General features: G+C 36.2%; 1 protein-coding gene across 4 annotated transcripts in view; it reads left to right on the top strand.

The window, feature by feature from the left end:
• LOC144973137 (rap guanine nucleotide exchange factor 6-like) overlaps window positions 1-21,168 on the top strand; it is a 91,265-nt gene that overhangs the window by 25,542 nt on the left and 44,555 nt on the right. For all 4 annotated transcript variants that reach the window (XM_078915233.1, XM_078915231.1, XM_078915232.1 and 1 more), the window contains exon 5: window positions 10,237-10,312. In XM_078915233.1, the coding sequence (XP_078771359.1) occupies window positions 10,237-10,312 (76 nt within the window). The remainder of the gene's footprint in view (window positions 1-10,236; window positions 10,313-21,168) is intronic.

Here is a 21,168-nt window from a genome sequence, read left to right as displayed (position 1 = left end):
CGGATTTTTTGGTTTTGTTTTGTCTTTTCTTTTCTTCTCTCTTTTGTGTATGTGTGTGCGTGCGTGTGTGTGTGTGTGTGTGTGTGTGTGTGTGTGTGTGTGTGTGTATGTGGTCGTTTTAATATCTCTGTCCCATACTGCACGAACGCAGACAAGACTTTGAAACGAGATGACCCATTAAATGTAGCCTTAAATGTATTCAAAGGGTGTTATACTTATACTATCCCATTTAAAAGGACTCAATACAGAATCGTTGTTAATAACACGTGCTACTCTGTTTTCTATCGTAGGGGAAATATCCTTTTCATTATTTTAGATAAAGCAATGAAAAAACAGGATTAACATCACGTGAGGTTGTATGAAGGATCTTGGCATCGGACCCTTCTTGTAAAATTAAAACATTTTGCTTTGTAGGAAAATAGAACGACCCCCTTCAGCAAGGAGATCATCGAGTTTGTTTTTTATTACAATCATTTAGCCCGATCTTTCGATTACATGAAAAATTAATAAATTCCCTCTCGTTTGGTTAGACCTCAAACCGCCCAAAATAATGTTTGCCTCGGTGAATGAACAGTTGGACAATGGGCTGATTGTTTAAATACCTACAAACCGTCCAGGTCACTCCGTTAACAAATGGATACCACTAAACTATGTTTTAATAAAACGTATGGAGACAGATCATTTATTTTATAATTCAGTTCAGGCCTTACATTTTGGAATTCTTTACCCAAAACTCTAAGAGATGCACCAAACATCACCATTTTAAAATCTAGATTGAAACATTTATTTTATGAGAATTGTCTTACATAGAGCCTTTTGGTTTTATTTGTGTGTCTCAATTGATAGTGCGTGTGTTATTAAATTATTATTCCAAAAATGCATGATTTAATGTTATTTTTGAAACGCAAAGAGAGCGACATCGTCATGGTTTTGCGCTATAGAAATGCTATTAATTATTTATTGTGTAATATTTTTATGTTGGTACAATAACCACCAGCTGGACGGGGTGGCATTCAGGTTTGTTAGCACTAATCGCAATGTTCTGACACAGGGATGTGTAGGATTGAATGTAACACATTCGTGTTTAATTCGTTGTGTCCAAGATTTTGGAAAGTGACAAGAATCTGGAGGGCCCACAATTTCGGCTTGTCGCCTCATTGTATTCAAACATCAGTAACAGTCGCTTACAATAAGAAGTATATAAAGTATATTATGTCAATTAGGATGTCGTGGCACAAGCCAAGGCGCTGGTAGGAGCGCATAATTTTAGGTGTGTGTGTTTGGGGGGTGGGGGTATGTGTAGATTTGGGTGAGCGTGTGTGAACTGGAAAACAACAAGCGAAGAGCAACATGATTTTATTTTCCCCCACTGAAGTGACACGATTTCATATCATTAAAAGACAACACGAAAACATGTTCAGAAAGCGACTGAATGAGACGCTCCTGCGTTCATTTTCAGCAAATTAAAAAGATATGTTATTTCCGCTTGTATACTATTCACCATTATTTGTTTTTTAGTTTTTGTCGGGGTTTTTTTTCTGTCTCTCTCTCTCTCTCTCTCTCTCCCCCCCCCTTTGGGGGGGGGGGCTTTGTATCCCTTCTCTCTCTCTCTCTCTCTCTCTCTCTCTCTCTCTCTCTCTCTCTCTCTCTCTCTCTCTCTCTCTCTCTCCCCAACTCAAGTTTGTCTTCACAACACTGGTTTTAAGATTAATTAAGATATGTTTGGGGACCATTGATACGTTTGTTTGTTTGTTTGTTTTGTTTTTGTTTTGTTTTTTTTTCATTTGAATGTGATGCCTTTTGTTAACTGGACATCTATTTGAAAAAGATAACGTGCTACTTTTTAAAGAATTCTTATTGAAGGCCAGTCTTCAACGAAATCTATTATTGTTTACGTTTTATCGTAATGATTTTATTATGTGTGAACTAGATTTTGTTCATGTGTTCCATCTACACAGCATTTTGCTTTTCATGGTTTGGAAAAAACAAACGTCATTTGGTTATTTTACTGAAAGAGGAATTGTTAGGATATTTTAATACAGGTTACAAGATGGAGTGGATTTTCACAAAGTTATGGTAAAATATTTGTCATTCGAGTCTACAGATTGCAGTTTATTTTATTTTGTTGTTTCGAGATAATTGGAATTATTATTATAGTTTATAATCGTCATCGTCATCATCATCATCATCATCATCATCATCATTTTTTTCTTTTTTCTTTTGTTTGTTTTTGCTTTACTTTTGTATGCATACGAGTATGTTCAAGTATAATTGTCAAAATTTGTTGCTTTTAAAAAATCTGGCATGATTTCTATCCTGTTACCATTCTGTTGAATCTAAGGGTAAATTGACGATTGTGGGCACTGGCTTGGCCTTAGAATGTCACAAACGCAGTTTAACTCATGAAAACACTTTAAACAATTCCCAAATTCAAATTCATCTTCAAAATACTATACAAACGTAATTTTGTCAGAGAACACAACTGTACACAACAAGATTTTAGCCATAAGAATCGTGTCATTAAAGTATTGAGCGATTTTTGACTCCCAAATTAAATGAAAGTAAATGTCTATTAGCACAGATATTCCAAGAAACTTTCGAACACATTAATGACTTCATATTTTCATCTTGTTTCTCGTTGTTTTGGCGACCCTGGTTGTCAACATTTGTTTCGACATGTGTGTGACATAATTAAAATAAACGGTACGAAATTATGTAAGTTGGAGCTTCTAGGTTTATAAAAAGTATTTATGATTGTTATTCTTTTAATTGCCTAAAGACGAGGCTACGTGCTCCTCGAGAACATAAGTGAGCGTAGGCCTACTTGTGTCAGATCTCTTTGATGACCAATAATAATAGATAGTTAATTTTGTGTTCTTTTTTTTTTTTTTTTTTTTCTTCTTCTTCTTCTTTTTTTTTCCGTTCAAGTTGACTCGGCAAAGATGGTGGGTTGTGTGGGCACTGAGTGGTCATCCCACTCGCGTTTAGCTACTCTTGATCGTGCCATGCCTCGGTATACCACTTCGACCACTTTGGAAATGGAGGAGTAATGTAATCAGGGAAATAGTAAACTAATTGTAAGAGTGCCAAGCCTTGGTATGGCAGCTAGTGTCGACCCTTGTAATTATTTTTCTCTATAAGTAGTTGGTAGATATATTACAGATAAATTAGTCCTACGCGTGCCACGCCAATGGTGTTTGTTTGGATACTCGTATGGTAAACATTGTTCTTGTTATAATTGTTAGTGTTTCTGAGTTTTTAGTTGTGCTAGCAGTTTTGTAGCTTTACTGTTTTTTTTCTCGGACAGTATTTTTCATAAAAAAAAATGAATCGACATCTTGGTGAGAGCGATATACATCTTTATAATGAATTACAGTTCTAAAAGTATCAGAAGCGGCAATATTTCAAACGATGGGATAATATATCTAATTTTCTTCAGCAATTATACGGTTTTAAACAGATTATAGTCACAGTAAGTATCGATATATAATCACAAAGTCCTGACTGCCAACGAAATTTAAATGTGTATCATTGTATTTCACAGTGTATTGATATTTCAATGTTATCGTGGTGGTGTTTGGAAATCGATTAGAACGTCATTCCCCTGACAGCTTCTTTGGCATGGGTCTCCACTTTAGAGGCACTATGTTGATAAGCCGTCAAATGGAAATATATTATACTGACCAGTTAACAATTACTTTCTAGTTACAAACAATTCACGTTGACAGTTTTCAAAGTCCTATGATTTTCAAGAAGATCGGAGAGCTTGTCGAGATGTGGTTAATTGAAAGAATCTGAAAAGTTGTGTGTGCTACCAAAACAGATAGAAAATTTAACTGTAAATGAATATCAAATATATTTTTTAAAAACACAAAGAGAGAGAGAGAGAGAGAGAGAGAGAGAGAGAGAGAGAGAGAGAGAGAGAGAGAGAGAGAGAGAGAGAGAGAGAGAGAGAGAGAGAGAGAGAGAGCGAGCGATCACCCCATCCCAAAAATTTCCTGGAATCGAGCCTTCGACCATCTAGCCATCTTATCGGTCTTGAATGAAGTGTACTTGTATCGAGAGAGAGAGTGAGAGAGAGAGAGAGAGAGAGTATCTGTGTTTGCGTGTGTGTTAAAGAGAGAGTGTGTGTGTGTGTGTGTGTGTGTGTGTGAGAGAGAGAGAGAGAGAGAGAGAGAGAGTTTCAAGCCTTGGACCTTCTGATTGCTGGGGTTGGAGGATGGCTGTGGGGTGTTACAAAATAGGCGTGACTTGGCAAATCATTATGTTGTTAGTCGTACGGCATTGTGTGGTACTAACCACACTGATTACAACAACGCTCATTAGATTATCTTGGAGTCTGCAATTAACGAGGATCCAGGGGGAAATAAAAGAGGGGAAAGAATTGGACCATATCAAATTAGCACTGGGACTATCAGAGGAAAATGACAGATATTTGGGTGCCATAGGCCGGGCCCGCTTTGTCGACTCCGTGCTAAGCAAAGCTGATGAAGATGTATGATTATGTTGAAATCGTAGTGTTTTAGAGGGAGAATAAGAAAAGGTATTTTGGGGATCTAAAATGTCTTGATTGTTCAACTTGTAGGGCACTCTTCTCATAACAGGGTGTAGGTTTGAGTCGATTTCCCCCCCTGATCCTTCTTTCCATTTAGAGGAGATTGGTAGAAATTTGTGCTGGACAGTGATTTGCGGTAGACTAGCGTCCTGTTTAAAGGACACATTTTACTGCTGTTGAAAGCTTCAGAAACCGGGTTAAATTAATGATACAGGAAACTGAAATAATATGCATTTGAGATCTGAAGACGTGTCTCACGTGTGAAAGTTAATATTATTTTGAGACCTTGAAAGCTTATGTTTTGCTAATTTGATCATCATGTTAACACTTGATATTGTGCATTTGCACTACTCCAAACTGCTGCATAAAAAAGAAATAGTATGACCATAGTCTGGTCAGTTCTCTCTCTCTAATCAATTTTTTTTTTGGGCAGTTCAACTGTTTGATGTAATATTGTGTTAATACAGTCATAAGATTTGTCTCACTACTATATTATTTTAATTAAAAAATTAAAAGGTTTTCGTCATGTTTAATTAGTCCATTTTCATACGTTTGCCTTCCGTGTCATATATGTACCGGTTTTTGTAAATTTAAAAGCCGCTTTTGTCCCGTATACAATAAAATAACATTTCGCAAAAATCTACTATCTTCATTCGTTATCATATTCCGGGCGCCAGAAGAAGAGAGTAGAGAAATGTTGAGAGTATCGTTGTCATGTCAGGAGATGCTATCTTTTTCTGTGCTTATACTGTGTGGCACTCCTCACATTGTGCCTGAATCCCTGAATGCCAAGACTTTTTCATCCACACATAATGTCGTCTTTATGCCCCGTTTGTATCTTTTTGGTCATAATATGTCATCGTGCATATACAAGGATTTACTTTGACATTGTTATCCGTGTTTATTAACGAAGTCTTATTCGAGTGCGGTTTTTCATAAAGAAGAATAGCGCCTTTACACTTTGACAGATTTCAAGACGATTTGTCATGGTTATAAGGAAATTTGTTTAAACCAGATATTTGGAGTTACCTTCCCTCTTTTCACTGACAATGGCGTTGATTAATGTCACCATAAAGTGGTTTAAAAGAGAGATAGGTAATTCAGTTTCTCTACAATAACGAAATAATATATCCTCTTTCAATTGCATGTAAGGCTATTATATGTATTGTTGAGGGAATCCGACTAATGCGAAAGAGAGTTAATGAGGTATCAAGAATTTTCATTCGGACCGATTGGACGTAGGTAGCCTGATAGTGGAATAATCACCACTAGCTTTCAGCGTTTAATTGCTCGATATAATGTGCGAAAGTTTCATTATTATTTTTTTTAACAACTTCCAGCGTTGCCGCCGCCACCACCAACACCACAACTACCACAACGATCATCGTCATCATCAACATCGTTATTATTATTATTATTATTATTATTATTATTATTATTATTATTATTATTATTATTATTATTATTATTATTATTATTATTATTATTAGAGGGATCACATGGGGCAAAAAGTTTAAAACCTAAGTATCCTCTTTGCTCCTTGTTCGTGTTCTTTTTCTAAATGTTTAAAATATGCCAATCTTCACTTATCAACTCTTTGTCAGGTAGCGTATTGTGTGTGTGTGTGTTTTATTTGTACTTTCTTTTTCTTTTTTTTTGTTTGTTTTTTGTTTGTTTGTTGTTTTGTTTTGTTTTTTTTTTTTCGCTTTTCATTATATTCTTTTGCCTCATTTTGTTATTACGAATATTTTGTTGCTTATTTTTTTTCGAAATGCATCATTCTATGGACTTTGTCAGTCTTGTTAGATTTCATGTACAGATAATACAATGTATTTATTCTGTCAACAGTAGAGAAGAAATCTCATTTCACGACTGCATGTTAAGCAGATTCTTATAAGATAGCATATAATCCAATCTTAAGCCGCCTGCTATTCGCCACCAACAGAGGTCTATTTGGTGATTAAAAAAAAATTAAATTAAATTAAATAATTAAAAAAAATAAAACAAAAATAATATTAATAATATATATATATATATATATATATATATATATATATATATATATATATATATATATATATATATATATATATATATATATATATATATATATATATATATATATTTATATATATATCGGTTTAATGATTCATTTATTATTACTGTTCTTATTATTATAGAAAAAGAAAGAATTATGAACACCTTGTGTCAGTCTTTTTTCTTATAATACAATTTGACTGTATTTACCTTCGTTAAGGCATAGCCTAATAATGTGATGAAAAAAGTGCCTGTAGCCCTGATTAATAGACAGACAGAGCGATGGCCCTCTTACTTTCTCATTGCTCATCACGACCTGGCATTAGCTTGGGATGTGAATGTGTTTCCGCGGCTAACATGTCACGACAAACGGGGTCGCCACTGCCTCGTGCCTGATTCCGTTCTCGTACCTATATAATAGGCCGGCCAGGTGTTTTGTTGCCATCTAATCGGCAGCTTACTCTCGAGTGAATTCCAATGCGTAGTAAAGTTTGTTGGTGCTTTCAGTGCTTCTTTTTTTTTTGTATGTTTCCTTCGATATTAAACTATGGTTTTGGATCGTACCGCTCACTACCAATGATAAGTGTTTTATCTGGAGTTCTGTTTGGATAATGTTATTATTTTTTTTTACTTTATAAGAAGACTTATTGATTATGATAAACTCAACTTATACACTTCGTGGCAGCAATGCTGTACACGTGGACTATGCATGCAGTGTTAATCACAATTGGATACCATCCTTGCCCTCCTCTAGTCCAGTTGCCATGAGAAATACCCATGATGGGAGTGTCTCGGAGTGTACGGATCGCTATAATATGCCCTCATTGTCATCTTCATCATATCCATTATCATCTTGGGGTAATAATGTCAACAATAACGATGTTGTGACCCGTTCCATGTCATGTAAGCTGATGAGTGGCTGCGAGGACAACAAGAATATCAACCATAACTTGAATAACGACGAGAGCAATAATAACAACAGGTGTATTACTTTACAATCCAAATCAGCGGCTAAACGAGTGTCCAAGTACTGGACGATGGTCGAGTGGGAGTGTCGTCAACCTTGCCGTGATCAGATTCAAATCACAGACAACCGTAATGTGAAAATATTACTTGAAAAAAACGATAATTCTGTCCGCAATGGATATGGTGTGGAACACAGCTTGACTCCAACTGGCCGCATAAACGGAGGTTTATCATTAGATCACCACTCTTCAAATAATTGTTCTTCTGGCGGTGGGGAATATGATATAATACCCAGTGGTTACTTTGATGACAACAATTCAAATCTTCCACCTTTCCCCACTTATGAACTAACTTGGGACGAGAAAAACGGGATTTCTCCTGAAAACTATGTCAATGCTGTTCGTAGTGGAAATAATGATTACAATGTATTCAGCGGTTGCAGGTAGGGTGGGCCAATATAATAATCATAATTGATTGTTCTTGGAATGTTGTCGATGATGTAGATCCCTCTCCTCTATCTTTCTGTTTATCTATTTTTCCATTTATTCTTCTTAACTCCCTCCTTCCTTTACTCTTTGATCTTTTACCGTCTCCCCTTCCCCCCTTCACTCAAAAAGATACATTCACTCTAGCATCGTTCAGATCTAATGCTCACAAAATCACAAGCAACACACACGCACTCACAAACGCCCGGCTCTCCTCTCCACAGAAGTGCCATTATTATTCTATCGGAATATATTAAAATTGTGTATTTAACTGTACAATGCGTTTGATGAGTAAGGCAGGTATCGAAGTAATAAAATGTTTAACCCAATGTTTAAAATCCACTTTAGGTTGTGTTGTATGCTTACGTATAACCTGTACTTAAAGGTCCGCTTGACATTTGTACCTGGTTTATCGCGGATAGATTTATAGCCTGTAACATTCATAGCACAGTTCCATGTATGTTGTATTTGCGTATGTGCGTTTGTGTGTGTGTGTGTGAGTATGAGAGAGAGAGAGAGAGAGAGAGAGAGAGAGAGAGAGAGAGAGAGAGAGAGAGAGAGAGAGAGAGAGAGAGAGAGAGAGAGATTAAAGTAAGATCCCAACTGCTCTCAATGACAATTGTTATTGAGGCAATACATAATTTTACTTCTGTTGGCCATACATAATTCTTTAATATCAAGAAGTCCCAATTAATTGGAAAGGTCTTTTATTTCCTGATATCATCAAGATATTACACTTAGCCTGTTTTTAATAGATATTTACTCGGTTGTACAGATTAGGGAGAGGGGAGGGGGGGGGGGGGGAGTCGAAATTGGATTTAAAAAGTTATTTTTCGATTAGAATCAGCGGAAAGTTTTTATTTTACTCAGAAATTAATTTGACTTACGCTACAACAATTTTAAATCATTTTAAAGGTACACTTCGCTTAAAACAAACCGATGTAAATCGTGTATTTTGGTTCATTAACAGTTGGTTCTTCGAATTTGGATCTCTCCCCCCTCCAAAAATAAAAGAATACACCCATCTCCATATATGTATATATATATATATATATATATATATATATATATATATATATATATATATATATATATATATATATATATATATGGTAGGTCTGCTTATCTGCTTGGATATCTTCGTATAGAATGCTCCCTAATCGTTATGGTATGATAATTACATAGTAATAGATTTGAAATTCTGAAGGTTGTGAGGGGCTTCGTTCCTCTTTTAGTCGATCTGGATAGGAGTTTGGGTGAAGGACAAGACTATTCAAACAAGGTCGATAGCTCCAGCCTTTCTTATACTTTTATGGGCGCACGGATATTTTTCTTTCCACGGATATGTGGCTCGTTGGCTCAGCGAAATTGTTTGTCGTAGTGTCTCAAAAAGTCAACTAATGTTAAGTGTGGACAGTGGAAAATGCTGGACCCGACGTTTTGTCCTTGGGTAAAGCTCTTTATACACATTGCCCCATTCAACAGATGTACACGAGTACTTAGCTATAGACAGCGACGTATGGTGTAAGATTGTTGGTACGAAAGACTTCTAACAAGCGACTGGTATTATGTGAAAGGAAATATGGTTCTACACGACCTGTTTTTTTGTTTGTTTGTTTGATTTTTTAAAAATTTGTTTGTTTGTTTTTGTTTTTTGTTTTTTGTTTTTTTTTTTTTTTTTTTTTTTTGGGGGGGGGGGGGGGGGGGGGGGGGCGGCGGCAGATATTTGACACATTATGAAGCGCGTTGAGTAAATCCGTGGTGGTGGGCCATCTTAATGTTCATATATTTTTAACACACTATCTCGTTTGTGGGGATTGCCAAGACGAAACTTAGTTAAATATTGGTTCGTGGCATTGGTATTCTTGCACTATCATTGATTTGCATTGAAGACTTCAGATTTGACAACAAGAATCATACATCTTTCGAATTGACAACTCATTCACAGTCTCTCCTGATGAAACGAGTGCCGGTGAAATCGATCTTGAGGTTCAAACCCCTTTAAATGACCCCCTACCCTTTCCACCGACGAATTATCAACGTATTGTTACAAGCACTCAAATAGTTAACAGTTGAGAAAGATATACCGGAACCTTCATAACATATTGGGTTGGTAAGAACGTGCCCAAAAGATGAATGCTAGTTTTGAGCCGTAGTCAACCAAAGTTAACCCCATATTTTTGGTCGTTTCAGCTTTGGACGTCGGCCTTCTGGTTGTGTCACAAGGACTAGTGAATGCCTGGCCCTGGAAGCATCAGAAATGATTGTGGTAAGTAAAATTTGTCTTTTGGTCGGTCCCCTTGTCTTGGCAGAATTTCTTTCTTTCTTTTTTTGTTTTTTGTTTTGTTTTGTTTTGTTTTGTTTTTTTAAAATAAAAAGTGTAACTTTTGCTTTATTTTGGCTTTAAATGGTATTTTTCTTATCAAACAAAGAATAGTGTAAGGTAGATATTTGTGTGTAGTTATAGTGCTATTTATATGGAGTCAGTCGTGAGTTTGGGAGTACCTAATCGTGTCGACGTGGAAGTGAGCTCATCGTAACCTCATGTCGTTGTGTGTTTGTGCGTGTGCATATTATGTTTAATAACTTGGTTTTAAGGAAGACACTTGAGTAAGCTTTTAGGAATATTATGGGGAAAAAAGGAAGAAAAAGAGAAGAAAACGCCAATGTTAAGTGTTACTATTTTAAGCAAATTGTGAGTAAAATGTAGTATTAACTAGGATCGGTCGACACGTGCTGTGTACAACAACACTTGAACCTTCGTGACATCTCAGCAACATTCTTTCCTTTTAATATAATATTATCGTTTGTTTAATGTAGTTCTAGCGTGAGGCATAAGGGCATGATTATAGTGAGGCAATTGGGTGTGTTTTTATCTGGGGAAAAAATAGCTTCATATTTACCAAAATTGCGTCAATGTTTTCTCAATATCGTTTCTTTCTTAGTCGAAAAAAAATATATATTCCATTATATTTCCTCTGCTGTCTCTCTTTTCTTTTTATTTCTTTGGTGTGTGTGTGTGTGTGTGTGTGTGTGTGTGTGTGTGTGTGTGTGTGTGTGTGTGTGTGAATGTTTTGGTTTTGTTTCTTGCTTTTTATTTTTATTCACACAAGCTCTTTATATAATATATTGAACAGAACGTTAGGGGCTATGTAATTTATTGTTAATGTTCAGTTGTCCGTTTTATTTTCAACTGTCACTTTTCGTCTCATAGTTTGAGGGTAACCCCTCCCCCCCCCCCCCCCCCCCCCCCCCCCTCCAATCGACATCTATATATATTTTTTTCGACGCTTTATAGCAGTAAAAATGGAGTTGTTTATTCATTAAAAAGAAGTAAAAAAAAAACAACCCAAAAACTTTTCTTTCCTGTTTGGTGAGTACTTCCCCAGGTGATCTATTGACCTAAATAAAAGCTTTAATGATACGTATTCTGATGCTATGGGTGATATTATAGGTTGGAGTTATTGCCTTTTCCCTTACACTTCTTTTTAAAATTTCTTTTTTAAACTTGTTTTCTCGTCATTACGCGTATTTAAGAGTATGTTGTAAATATTTGTTAAAAATATATTCTAACATTTACTTGATTATAACTATTTGATTTTTATTAGTTACCTCGGAGCTATTGTTACTCATGAATGATGCTTTTTAAGAAAACGTTTCTCATAGTGAGTTAGTCGCTTCTCACATCTACACCTTGTCCGTGTGTGATATCAATAGTACTGCTGCACTAAGTCTTAGTTGACGAACAGATGGGGGAAATAATTTTTTTTTTAATGGAGGGGGAAGGGGGGGGGGGGGGGGTTAATGTGCGATAGTGTTGGATACTAAGTAAAATGAGAAAATGAAAACGAAGAGTGAAGTTCAGAGTGCAATTTAGATTTGTATGCAAGAAAGAAGACCGGAAAACGACTTACTTCGCCTTTAGACACACGTGTCAGCAGTGGGTGATTAATGATGCTGGAATTTTCACAATGTATGAAGTTTCTGGAAGAGGGGTATACGGCTAAGCTGTATCTATGTTTTTTTTTTTTTAATTGGCATCACATGACCAGCATTTAAGAAAACACTATTATGTGTATTGCGGACATCATTTGTTGTTGTTGTTGTTGTTGTTGTTGTCAAGTAGATAGTGATGATTTCGATGATGATAATGATGATGAATTGATAAGACTAATAGTAGTAGTAATAATAATAATAATAAAGACAATGATAATAAATATAGTCTTTTTTCATCTTTTTGTGTGTTATTTATTAAGATGTGTGTACTTTTTTTTCTTCAAATAAAATTGTTGTCTGATATAAAAAAAATGTTTTTGGAGAGGGGCGGGGTGAGATTTTATATTTCACAATGCCCACGATATGTGCTAAATGCATTTTACAAGGGGGTTCCAGACCAAATGCAACATACAGGACGAGTCATGGCGCACGAAATACCCTTTCCGACCAGGTACACATTTTTACACCTGAGTACAGCGATGGAATGTTATATGAGTCTTTTCCCAAAGGACTCAGCTTTGTGCCATCAACAGACAACACGGTAGGCGACAAAACCTCCCGGTTGACGGTTTGGCCTGAACAAAAAGGAGAGTCGGATAGAAAGATATACTCCGAAGCCTTCTCATAAAGCTTTTCTCGTTACTAAGTTAGAAGAATATGATCGTAAGGATTGACATTACTGGATATCCCCAGTGTTGTCATGCCAATATCCATAATATTTAATTTCTCGAGTTTTGATGCACCTAATCGTGTCTGTATTTTGCTTTGTTTTGTTTTGTTTTGTTTCTTTTAAACCATTTATTTCAAAATTATTGTTGTTTCAATAAAATAGATATAAAGAATTTCATTAATTTTAAACCACATTTTTACTCTGTACTCCAAATGAACCACACACATACACACACACACACACACACAATATATATATATATATATATATATATATATATATATATATATATATATATATATATTATATATATAGTTACACTTATAGTTATATATATATTTCTTTTTAAAAAAGTATTATAAATTATGGGCTGTAATTTTTAGGTCATGACTCGATAAGTTGAGTAAAATACCAGCAACCAGACAGCGGTCATGATTTTGCCAGAGGTCACACAAGTCACATACATACATACATACAATATTTATATTGTATGTACTGTAATCGACGCATTTCAGTTACATCCAGAAGCAGATGGGAATATAAAATGCCACCACCGAGCGGCATTCCAGGGGATGAGCGCTGTACATTTCCTTACTGATAAGATTATTCGCGGTTACATTCGTGTTTTTAAAAATATATATGTATTTGAGGGTGGAGGGGGAGTACGATATCAATAAAATTTGTAAAGAAAGGGAAAGGGGTGATAGGTGATGCTTCGCTAGGTAGAAAGTGAACGGGGTGATAATATACCTGAATTAACCCCTTATCCTTGAAAGTTTTTTTCTCCAGTCATTAAAAGCGAAATCTCGTATGGTTTATCTTTCGCATTGGCCTTGTTACTTCCACTTGTAATGTTGTGTTTCCTTCTTATTTATTTATTCATTTGTTGTCGTTTTAAAGTCGATATTTTGGCATGCGGTGGAGGGTTGAGATTATTTCTTAAATATTCTACGTGTATTGAACAACTTGTTTGCCACCTTTTGGATGGAATGAGAACCAGCTACCCAATCGCATACAACTGAGTGTCGAGAAGTATCGGGAAATAAAACCAACTCTAGCCCAATTAAAACTAGGCTCGTATATATGAGGCAAGTGGTCTTATCACTTGAGCTGCTAGGACTGTATACCATGAAAATGATTCATGTTTAAATTGTTTAATTTCATTCATAATTTGTGATAACGGGATCTAACTTTTCATCCTCTTGATTTAATCGTTACTCGCTCAGAAGAATTCGTTAGATCATCACAAACCATGGGTGTTGTTTTTTGGGGGGAGTTTTTGCCCCCGCCGTCACACATCAGGAACTCCTATCTAAATTTCACTTTTGATTTTGTCGGGTTTTTGTTTGTTTTGTTTTTTCCTCTTTGGTTGTTGTTTTTTTTTGTTTGTTTATTGGGTTTTGTTTTGTTTTGTTTTGTTTGTTTGTTTTTTTTGTGGGGGGGGGGGGGGGTTGTTTTTGATTTTTGTTTTTACTTTTATTTTTTGGAGGTTGGGGGGGGGGGGGGGTGGGCGGGCTTATTGTTATTGACGCTGCTGTTGTTTTTGTTGTTCTCCCTGTTGTTGCTGGTGGCTGTGTGTTTGTGTGTGTAAGACACCACTTGGGAGTCTCTCTATCCGTGAGAATCCCATGCCGGTTGTGAACACAGAATTGAATAACAATACATTATCATTGGTTGTAAGACTGTTAGTCCTCGGGATGGGGGTCCATGGGAAGAAATGCCAAACCTCCGGTTACACTGGGGGGGGGGGGGGGGGGGGGGGGGGATCTGGTCTGGAGCAATAAAAAAAATCCGGGTTACGGGAACTTCCGTCAAAGTCCGATGATGTTCCAAGAATACCCCCACCCCCTGCTCAGCCACCTCCACCACCACACTATCATCATTACCACAACTACTACATTCGGATCACCCACATTATCAATACCATACTTCAACCACCACCACCACATCATCATCACTACCACTACTATTACAATCACTACCATAACATCAACATGATTACAATTCTACAACCATCACCACTTCATCATCACCACCATCATCATCATCATCGCTACCAATACGACTACAAACGCCACCACCACATCATCACTACCACTACTACAATCACAACAACCACATCATCATCAGTACCACTACTACTACAACCATCACCACCACACATCACCACTGCCACTACTGTGATCTATATTTCTTCTTATCTCCCATATGTCATGCGTATTGTAACATCTTCTTTTCATCTGCGCTTATATAACATATACATTTCGCAAGAGTCGTTTATTTCATCAACCATAGTAGCTACCTCGCTATTAAAGGCGCCTTTAACCCAAGAGTGCTGACGCAACTGACGAATTCTACCTATTATTATGTCCTCCGCGATTTGCACCCTCTTATTTTCCACAAATTTCGCAAGCGCTTAAATTTCTAAAACTATTGCTGCCATGTATAGCTATCTATTTGTCAAGCAGTGAGTGAACCGTTTGTCGTAGATCGATTTAAGATTAAGATACTACTCGAATAGTTTCCAGTTATTTTGTTGAAGTGATGGGCTGATGGGGAAGAACACTCAAATCGGCTAGTAGAGGGAGGAGGGGGAAAAAAAAGAAGTTATTTTCGTCTCCTATATTGGAGGCGTGAAGGATTAAGAGATGTGTCGAGGAGTATGTCGTCGTTTCTGTTGATGTGTTATGATGTCCCTGATTTCACCCTGATGTCATTTCCGTAACCTCTTGACCCTTTCCATTTTGTCGCTTGTCCTACTACAACTACATACTACTACCGTCGCTTTCACTGTCCTCGCTTTAAATGTACATCAACTTATGTTGTGTTGTTTTTTTTTTCTCCTTCTCTTCTCACACACATCTCTGAAGTGAAGCAAAACGAACACTGTTATTATTATTATTATCATTTTCAACGCCATTTCAGAGTGGGTGTTGGAATGTGACTAAAAACGGAGCTGGTCAATTAAAGCATGTCGTTTTGATATCGTCCTTTGTGTGTTTGTGTGGATATTTAGGTTTTTGAATGAAAGAGTGATTTTAACGATCGCTGAAGTTTTATTGATAACGCATTGATAATAATGGATTATCTTTCCTTCAGTTGTTCGTATTAGATAAACTACTCTCACTTCCTGCTTATTTGCTTTCCATTTACAGTGCTACTTCCGTGGATTTTTCAAATTTGAAAGGACGAGTTTTAAGTTTTAATTAATTTTCGTTGACATATTTATTTCAGTTTCTTCGTCATCTTTGAATTATTTTTTTTTAAAGCAAACCAATTGAAAATTAACCAAAAGAAATTTAAAGCAGTTTGTTCTATGATGGATTACACATTATTTATTGTCAATGATGTTTCTGTGACGTAAGTGAAAATGTATCCTTATGGATAAGAGGTTTATATCATCTAGTTTGATTGTTTTGATGAGTTATGTAATATCTTTTGACATGCGATTTAAAAGACGACAATGATTGGGAAAAGAGATTGAACAAAAAACAGTGTTCTACTCAATCTATTCAAAAGACAGAAATTAACGTTAAGTTGACATGGCATTGTAATGGGAGATAACAAAATGGATATCAGACAACTTGGATTAGTAAAATGCTTGGGCTGGAACATCAGTATGGTGGAAACTATGGTGTTATATAGAGAACAGGTAAACTATTCTCTGATTATTTGTTGGGATTCATTATATGATAACTCATTTTTGAGAGAAGTTGTTCTCTCTCTCTCTTCTTTCTCTCTCTCTCTCTCTCTCTCTCTCTCTCTCTCTCTCTCTCTCTCTCACACACACACACACACACTCATTGTATGTGCATGTGTGTTTTCCTTGTAGTATAATAAGTAAGGGCCGTTGTCTCTTGACACTAGAGAAGACCTGCCTTCTGGGAAATCTAAAATTCGTAATTTTTGGGAGATAAAAAATTCTAGTCGCTTTAGTTAACTTTAAAAATCAATAGTTTGCCCTCACATGGATTAAATAACACTTCAAAATCCTTAAAATTACGTAGTCGGTCATCAACTTTCATTTTCAATAAGGCTTAGAGATGCTTATTAAGTTTGGCACTGGAGCCAAAAATTTCGTAATTCTACTAATTTTTCGTAGTAGTAGGCAGGTCTGCTAAAGGCTATGCCTGTATTTGTGTCTTGTGTTTATTGATGACCTTTCTGAATATGTTATCCTATGTTTCATTTCTAAATGAATGATATTGGAAAATTGATTTAGTGGAATAGTTTCCCTTTTCCCTTTCCCCTTCCTTCCTTCCTTCAGTTATTTCTTCTTTCACTCTTTCCTTCGCTCTTTCTTTCCTCCCCCCCCCTCCCCTCCCCCTCCTCCTATGTTGATGTCTTTCGAACATTCTCGTTCAGATATTCAATTGTCCCTCGTTTCGTGTTTCGGCGATATAATTATGTGTCATTGAGCCCCGATTTTTACTCGCTTAGAGGTCACGAATTACAAAAGTTTTTGGTGAGCGCTCATTGTTTCACCATGAGGCCCCACGTGAATGGAATGACATGCCTTATTTAATTCAGAGAATTCTGTCCATTGAATCGTTTAAATCTTGTCTCGAATATCACAAGTATCTATAATGTTCTAATAAAAATTCCCTTAGCTAAATCTGTAAAATCTCTCTATGGTGACACACAATGCTACAATGTTGAGAAGAGGGAAGCATATGGCGGTTATTCGTTCATTAATTTTTTGTGGAAAGTTTGCCACAAGATTGTTATATTATTTTTAGGCCAGACCCCGAAATCAGGTCGCAAAACGGGTGTCAACACACATAATGTATATTTTTCACCAAAAATCATATATTGACGATAAAGCATGATAAAACCGCCCAATTTAGGAAATTATTATTTTTTTTTTTTTTTGGAAAAGACCCAACCGTCCCTTCTTAAATAAACTGTTTTAGCTGCCTTAATTTACTTGTATAAAAAACTACTACTACTACTACTACTACTACTACTACTACTACTACTACTACTACTACTACTACTACTACTACTAATACTACTACTACTACTACTACTACTACTACTACTACTATTACTACTACTTACTACTACTAATACTACCGCCAAATATGTAGTATAAAAAAGAACAAAAATAATATTTCTGTCAATTCCCACGTGAATGGGTCTACAATGAAGAGGGCTATGATATTACCATTACAGAATCTGTAGTTTGACTGGCATAAGCAGTATAAGATGTTATGGCAGCTCAGGCAAGTAATTTGGCCCAGTGTTGAGAGTCGTGATTTATTCTCTCGGCATCGTGCTATTTGTGGCAACTTTAAGTGCCTGTGATGATTTCGAGTGACGTATTTCATAAACCAATATCCTAGAAAGTTAAAGCAGAAAGCGTATATTTATGAATTTCTAGCTGACAGCCTTTTACGGGATATGGGTGGAAATAAAATTGAAAAATTAAGATAATATACCATTTGCATTTTGATAATCAAAAAGAGGAGGCGTTACCTATTGATGCTTTGCATTTAGCCAGAAAAAAACAAACAAACTCACAATACCCGTCAGCTGGATATAACGTACCAACACACGTTTATAGTCTGATAGAATTTAGTGAGGACTACTCTTTAAAATGGCTGGCTAAAAACAATAACGAAGAACTGAGCGACGTCAATTTTAATTCCTTCTATTTGCCAAAAGAGAACTTAAAATTTAGCTTTGTTATTTCGGGCAAGAGAACTTAAAATTTAGCTTTATTGTTTCGGGCGGTTGCTATTGTTGTTTTAAACAACATTGGTACTTTCATTGTTTGGCATTGCGTGTGTTTAAGGGTTTTAAATCTTCAATATCCGTAACTTGTGCATGCAAAAGGAGATGCAAATAAGACTGTTAAATGCAAGCGTTTTTGCAAGGAAGTGGACGGAATGTATTTAAACAAAACTTTACTATGATGAAAGTGTTGTAGCAAACGATCACATTTAGATAAGTTTTGTAAATGCTTTATAGGTTGTGTTAATGACTCATGTGTCCCTATCATAGGATGACTCAAATTAATCGAGATGAGTGGTCTGACTTCCCTGTGAATCGAATACATCATGGGCTGGGAATAAGGGCACATGTCACACTTAAACCTATTGTGAGAAATGGCGAGTCTTTTGAATGCATCCTTGTGGTAAAGGACACATTGCCATTTTAGTATTTACATTTCCTGGTTTTCGTTTCGGTAGCTTATCTCCCGGATTTCTTTTTCAGCCTAATAACCCCCTCCAAAACACACACACACACACACACACACACACACACACACACACACACACACACCTCCTCTCTCTCTCTCTCTCTCTCTCTCTCTCTCTCTCTCTCTTCCCCTCTCTCTCTCCCCCTCTCTCTCTCTCTCTCTCTCTCTCTCTCTCTCTCTCTCTCTCTCTCTCTCTCTCTCTCTCACTCCCTTTGCTATGAGGCAAATTTAAATCTACAGTATGTTCAGATGCTGCTATGCCACCCATGCGTATTGATGGCCCCCTATCCAGATTGTAGTTTAAGGCATAACAGAGGGTGATCGCACCCGTGTGATGTATCAGAACAAAATCTCTCTTAGAATTTGTTTACATCATCTTTACAAAATTCCACCCCTTAAAGTCTAGCCTGGATAAACGATATTCTCGAAGATAAATCATACCCAGTTGCCCCCAACACGCGACCCTTGCTTTTGTAGCATTCACGTTCTCACGTCACATTCTTGTTTAGGTACCTATTTTTAGTCTTTACCTGTTATATACAAGCTCAAGTTTTATATATAACATATTACCTTGGTTTGAACGTGTGGGGGAAGGAAAAATAACCCAAATTTCTAGTCACATTCCACCCCCCCCCCCCCCCCCCCCCCCCCCCCTCATTCCTTCCATCGTTGTCTGTATTCTGTTACCGTATTTATTGGTTAATGAAATCATATTATTTTACTTAACCATTTCATCAATTGACTCGGAAATTCCTTAAAATAATTCTAGCAATGAAAACTGCTTTAGATAGAATTGTCTTCAAATATATTCTCAGTGAATTACCGGAAGTATCTTAAATACCTGCATTATACAGTAACACACACACACACACACACACACACACACACACATATATATATATATATATATATATATATATATATATATATATATATATTATATATATAAATATTTACCACAATGTTTGAGACAGTCTACATTAATGTTTCAGGCTTAATTTGCCATCGTCAGGACTGAGTTGTTTTGTTGACTCAACAAAACAACTCAGTCCTGACGATGGCAAATTAAGCCTGAAACATTAATGTAGACTGTCTCAAACATTGTGGTAAATATTTTAAATAATAATAATTCGCTCCATTACTGCATGTCGAGGACTTTTCGTACCATATTTGTATCAAACACGATTCAATATATATATATATATATATATATATATATATATATATATATATATATATATATATATATATATATATATATATATATATATATATATATATGTGTGTGTGTGTGTGTGTGTGTGTGTGATATATATATGGAATTTTAATAAATTATTGAATTATTGGGCGAATGAATTAATTAACTGATCTTTTGACCTTCAACTCATACATTATATACACTGTGCTCGATCTGTCTGTCGTCCGTCCGTCTGTTCGCCCATCCATCCATCTATCCACTTCAATAAAACTCAATTTATTCAGCTTGAAACTTATTCAACAGTTTGATCCTTGTTGATTATGGTATCACATTGTGTTCACCATTCTTAACGGAAGTCAATAACCAATTTCCCCGTTTGTAAGGCATATTATATTTACCCTTTTCTATAAATAACGCAGCTATATTTCGTGATATTTTTTTTTTTTTTTTTTTACCTATCAGAATCATCAAAAGAGGTGATATTATGTAGGGTCTAGAACTTTCATACCGCCGTTGATAATTATTGTCAAATACGAACCAGGTGAGGCAAAAGATCATGTGTACACATGGGTCCCCCGGGTCCGGGGCGACTAAATCTGCCACTGCCGAATACTTATCCAAGAAATGTCAATCAGAAGATCTCTCTCTCTCTCTCTCTCTCTCTCTCTCTCTCTCTCTCTCTCTCTCTCTCTCTCTCTCTCTCTCTCTATCTCTATCTCTATCTCTCTCCCTCCCTCTCTCTCTCTCTCTCTCTCTCTCTCTCTCTCTCTCTCTCTCTCTCTCTCTCTCTCTCTCTCTCTCTCTCTGTGTGTGTGTGTGTGTGTGTTTGTGTGTTTTATTCGCTCTGCAGTCATAAATCTAATTGGAAACATGCAACTGATTATCTTTTCTTATTTGATATTTACTGAGAAGCCAGTTGCAGTTATTGAGTATGTATGCTAGTCACAGCCCCTAATCTTTCATTATAGTAGGAATAAAATTGACGTCACTCAGCTCTGTTTTTTGTGGGTTTTTTTTGACTGCCAGTCAAGTGATACTTTAAACGTTTAAGGTTGC

The sequence above is a fragment of the Berghia stephanieae genome, chromosome 5, assembly GCF_034508935.2.
Source record: "Berghia stephanieae isolate SIO BIC M18660-M18661 chromosome 5, UCSD_Bste_1.3, whole genome shotgun sequence".
NCBI lineage: Eukaryota > Metazoa > Mollusca > Gastropoda > Nudibranchia > Aeolidiidae > Berghia > Berghia stephanieae.
This window is presented reverse-complemented; position numbering and strand designations above follow the sequence as displayed.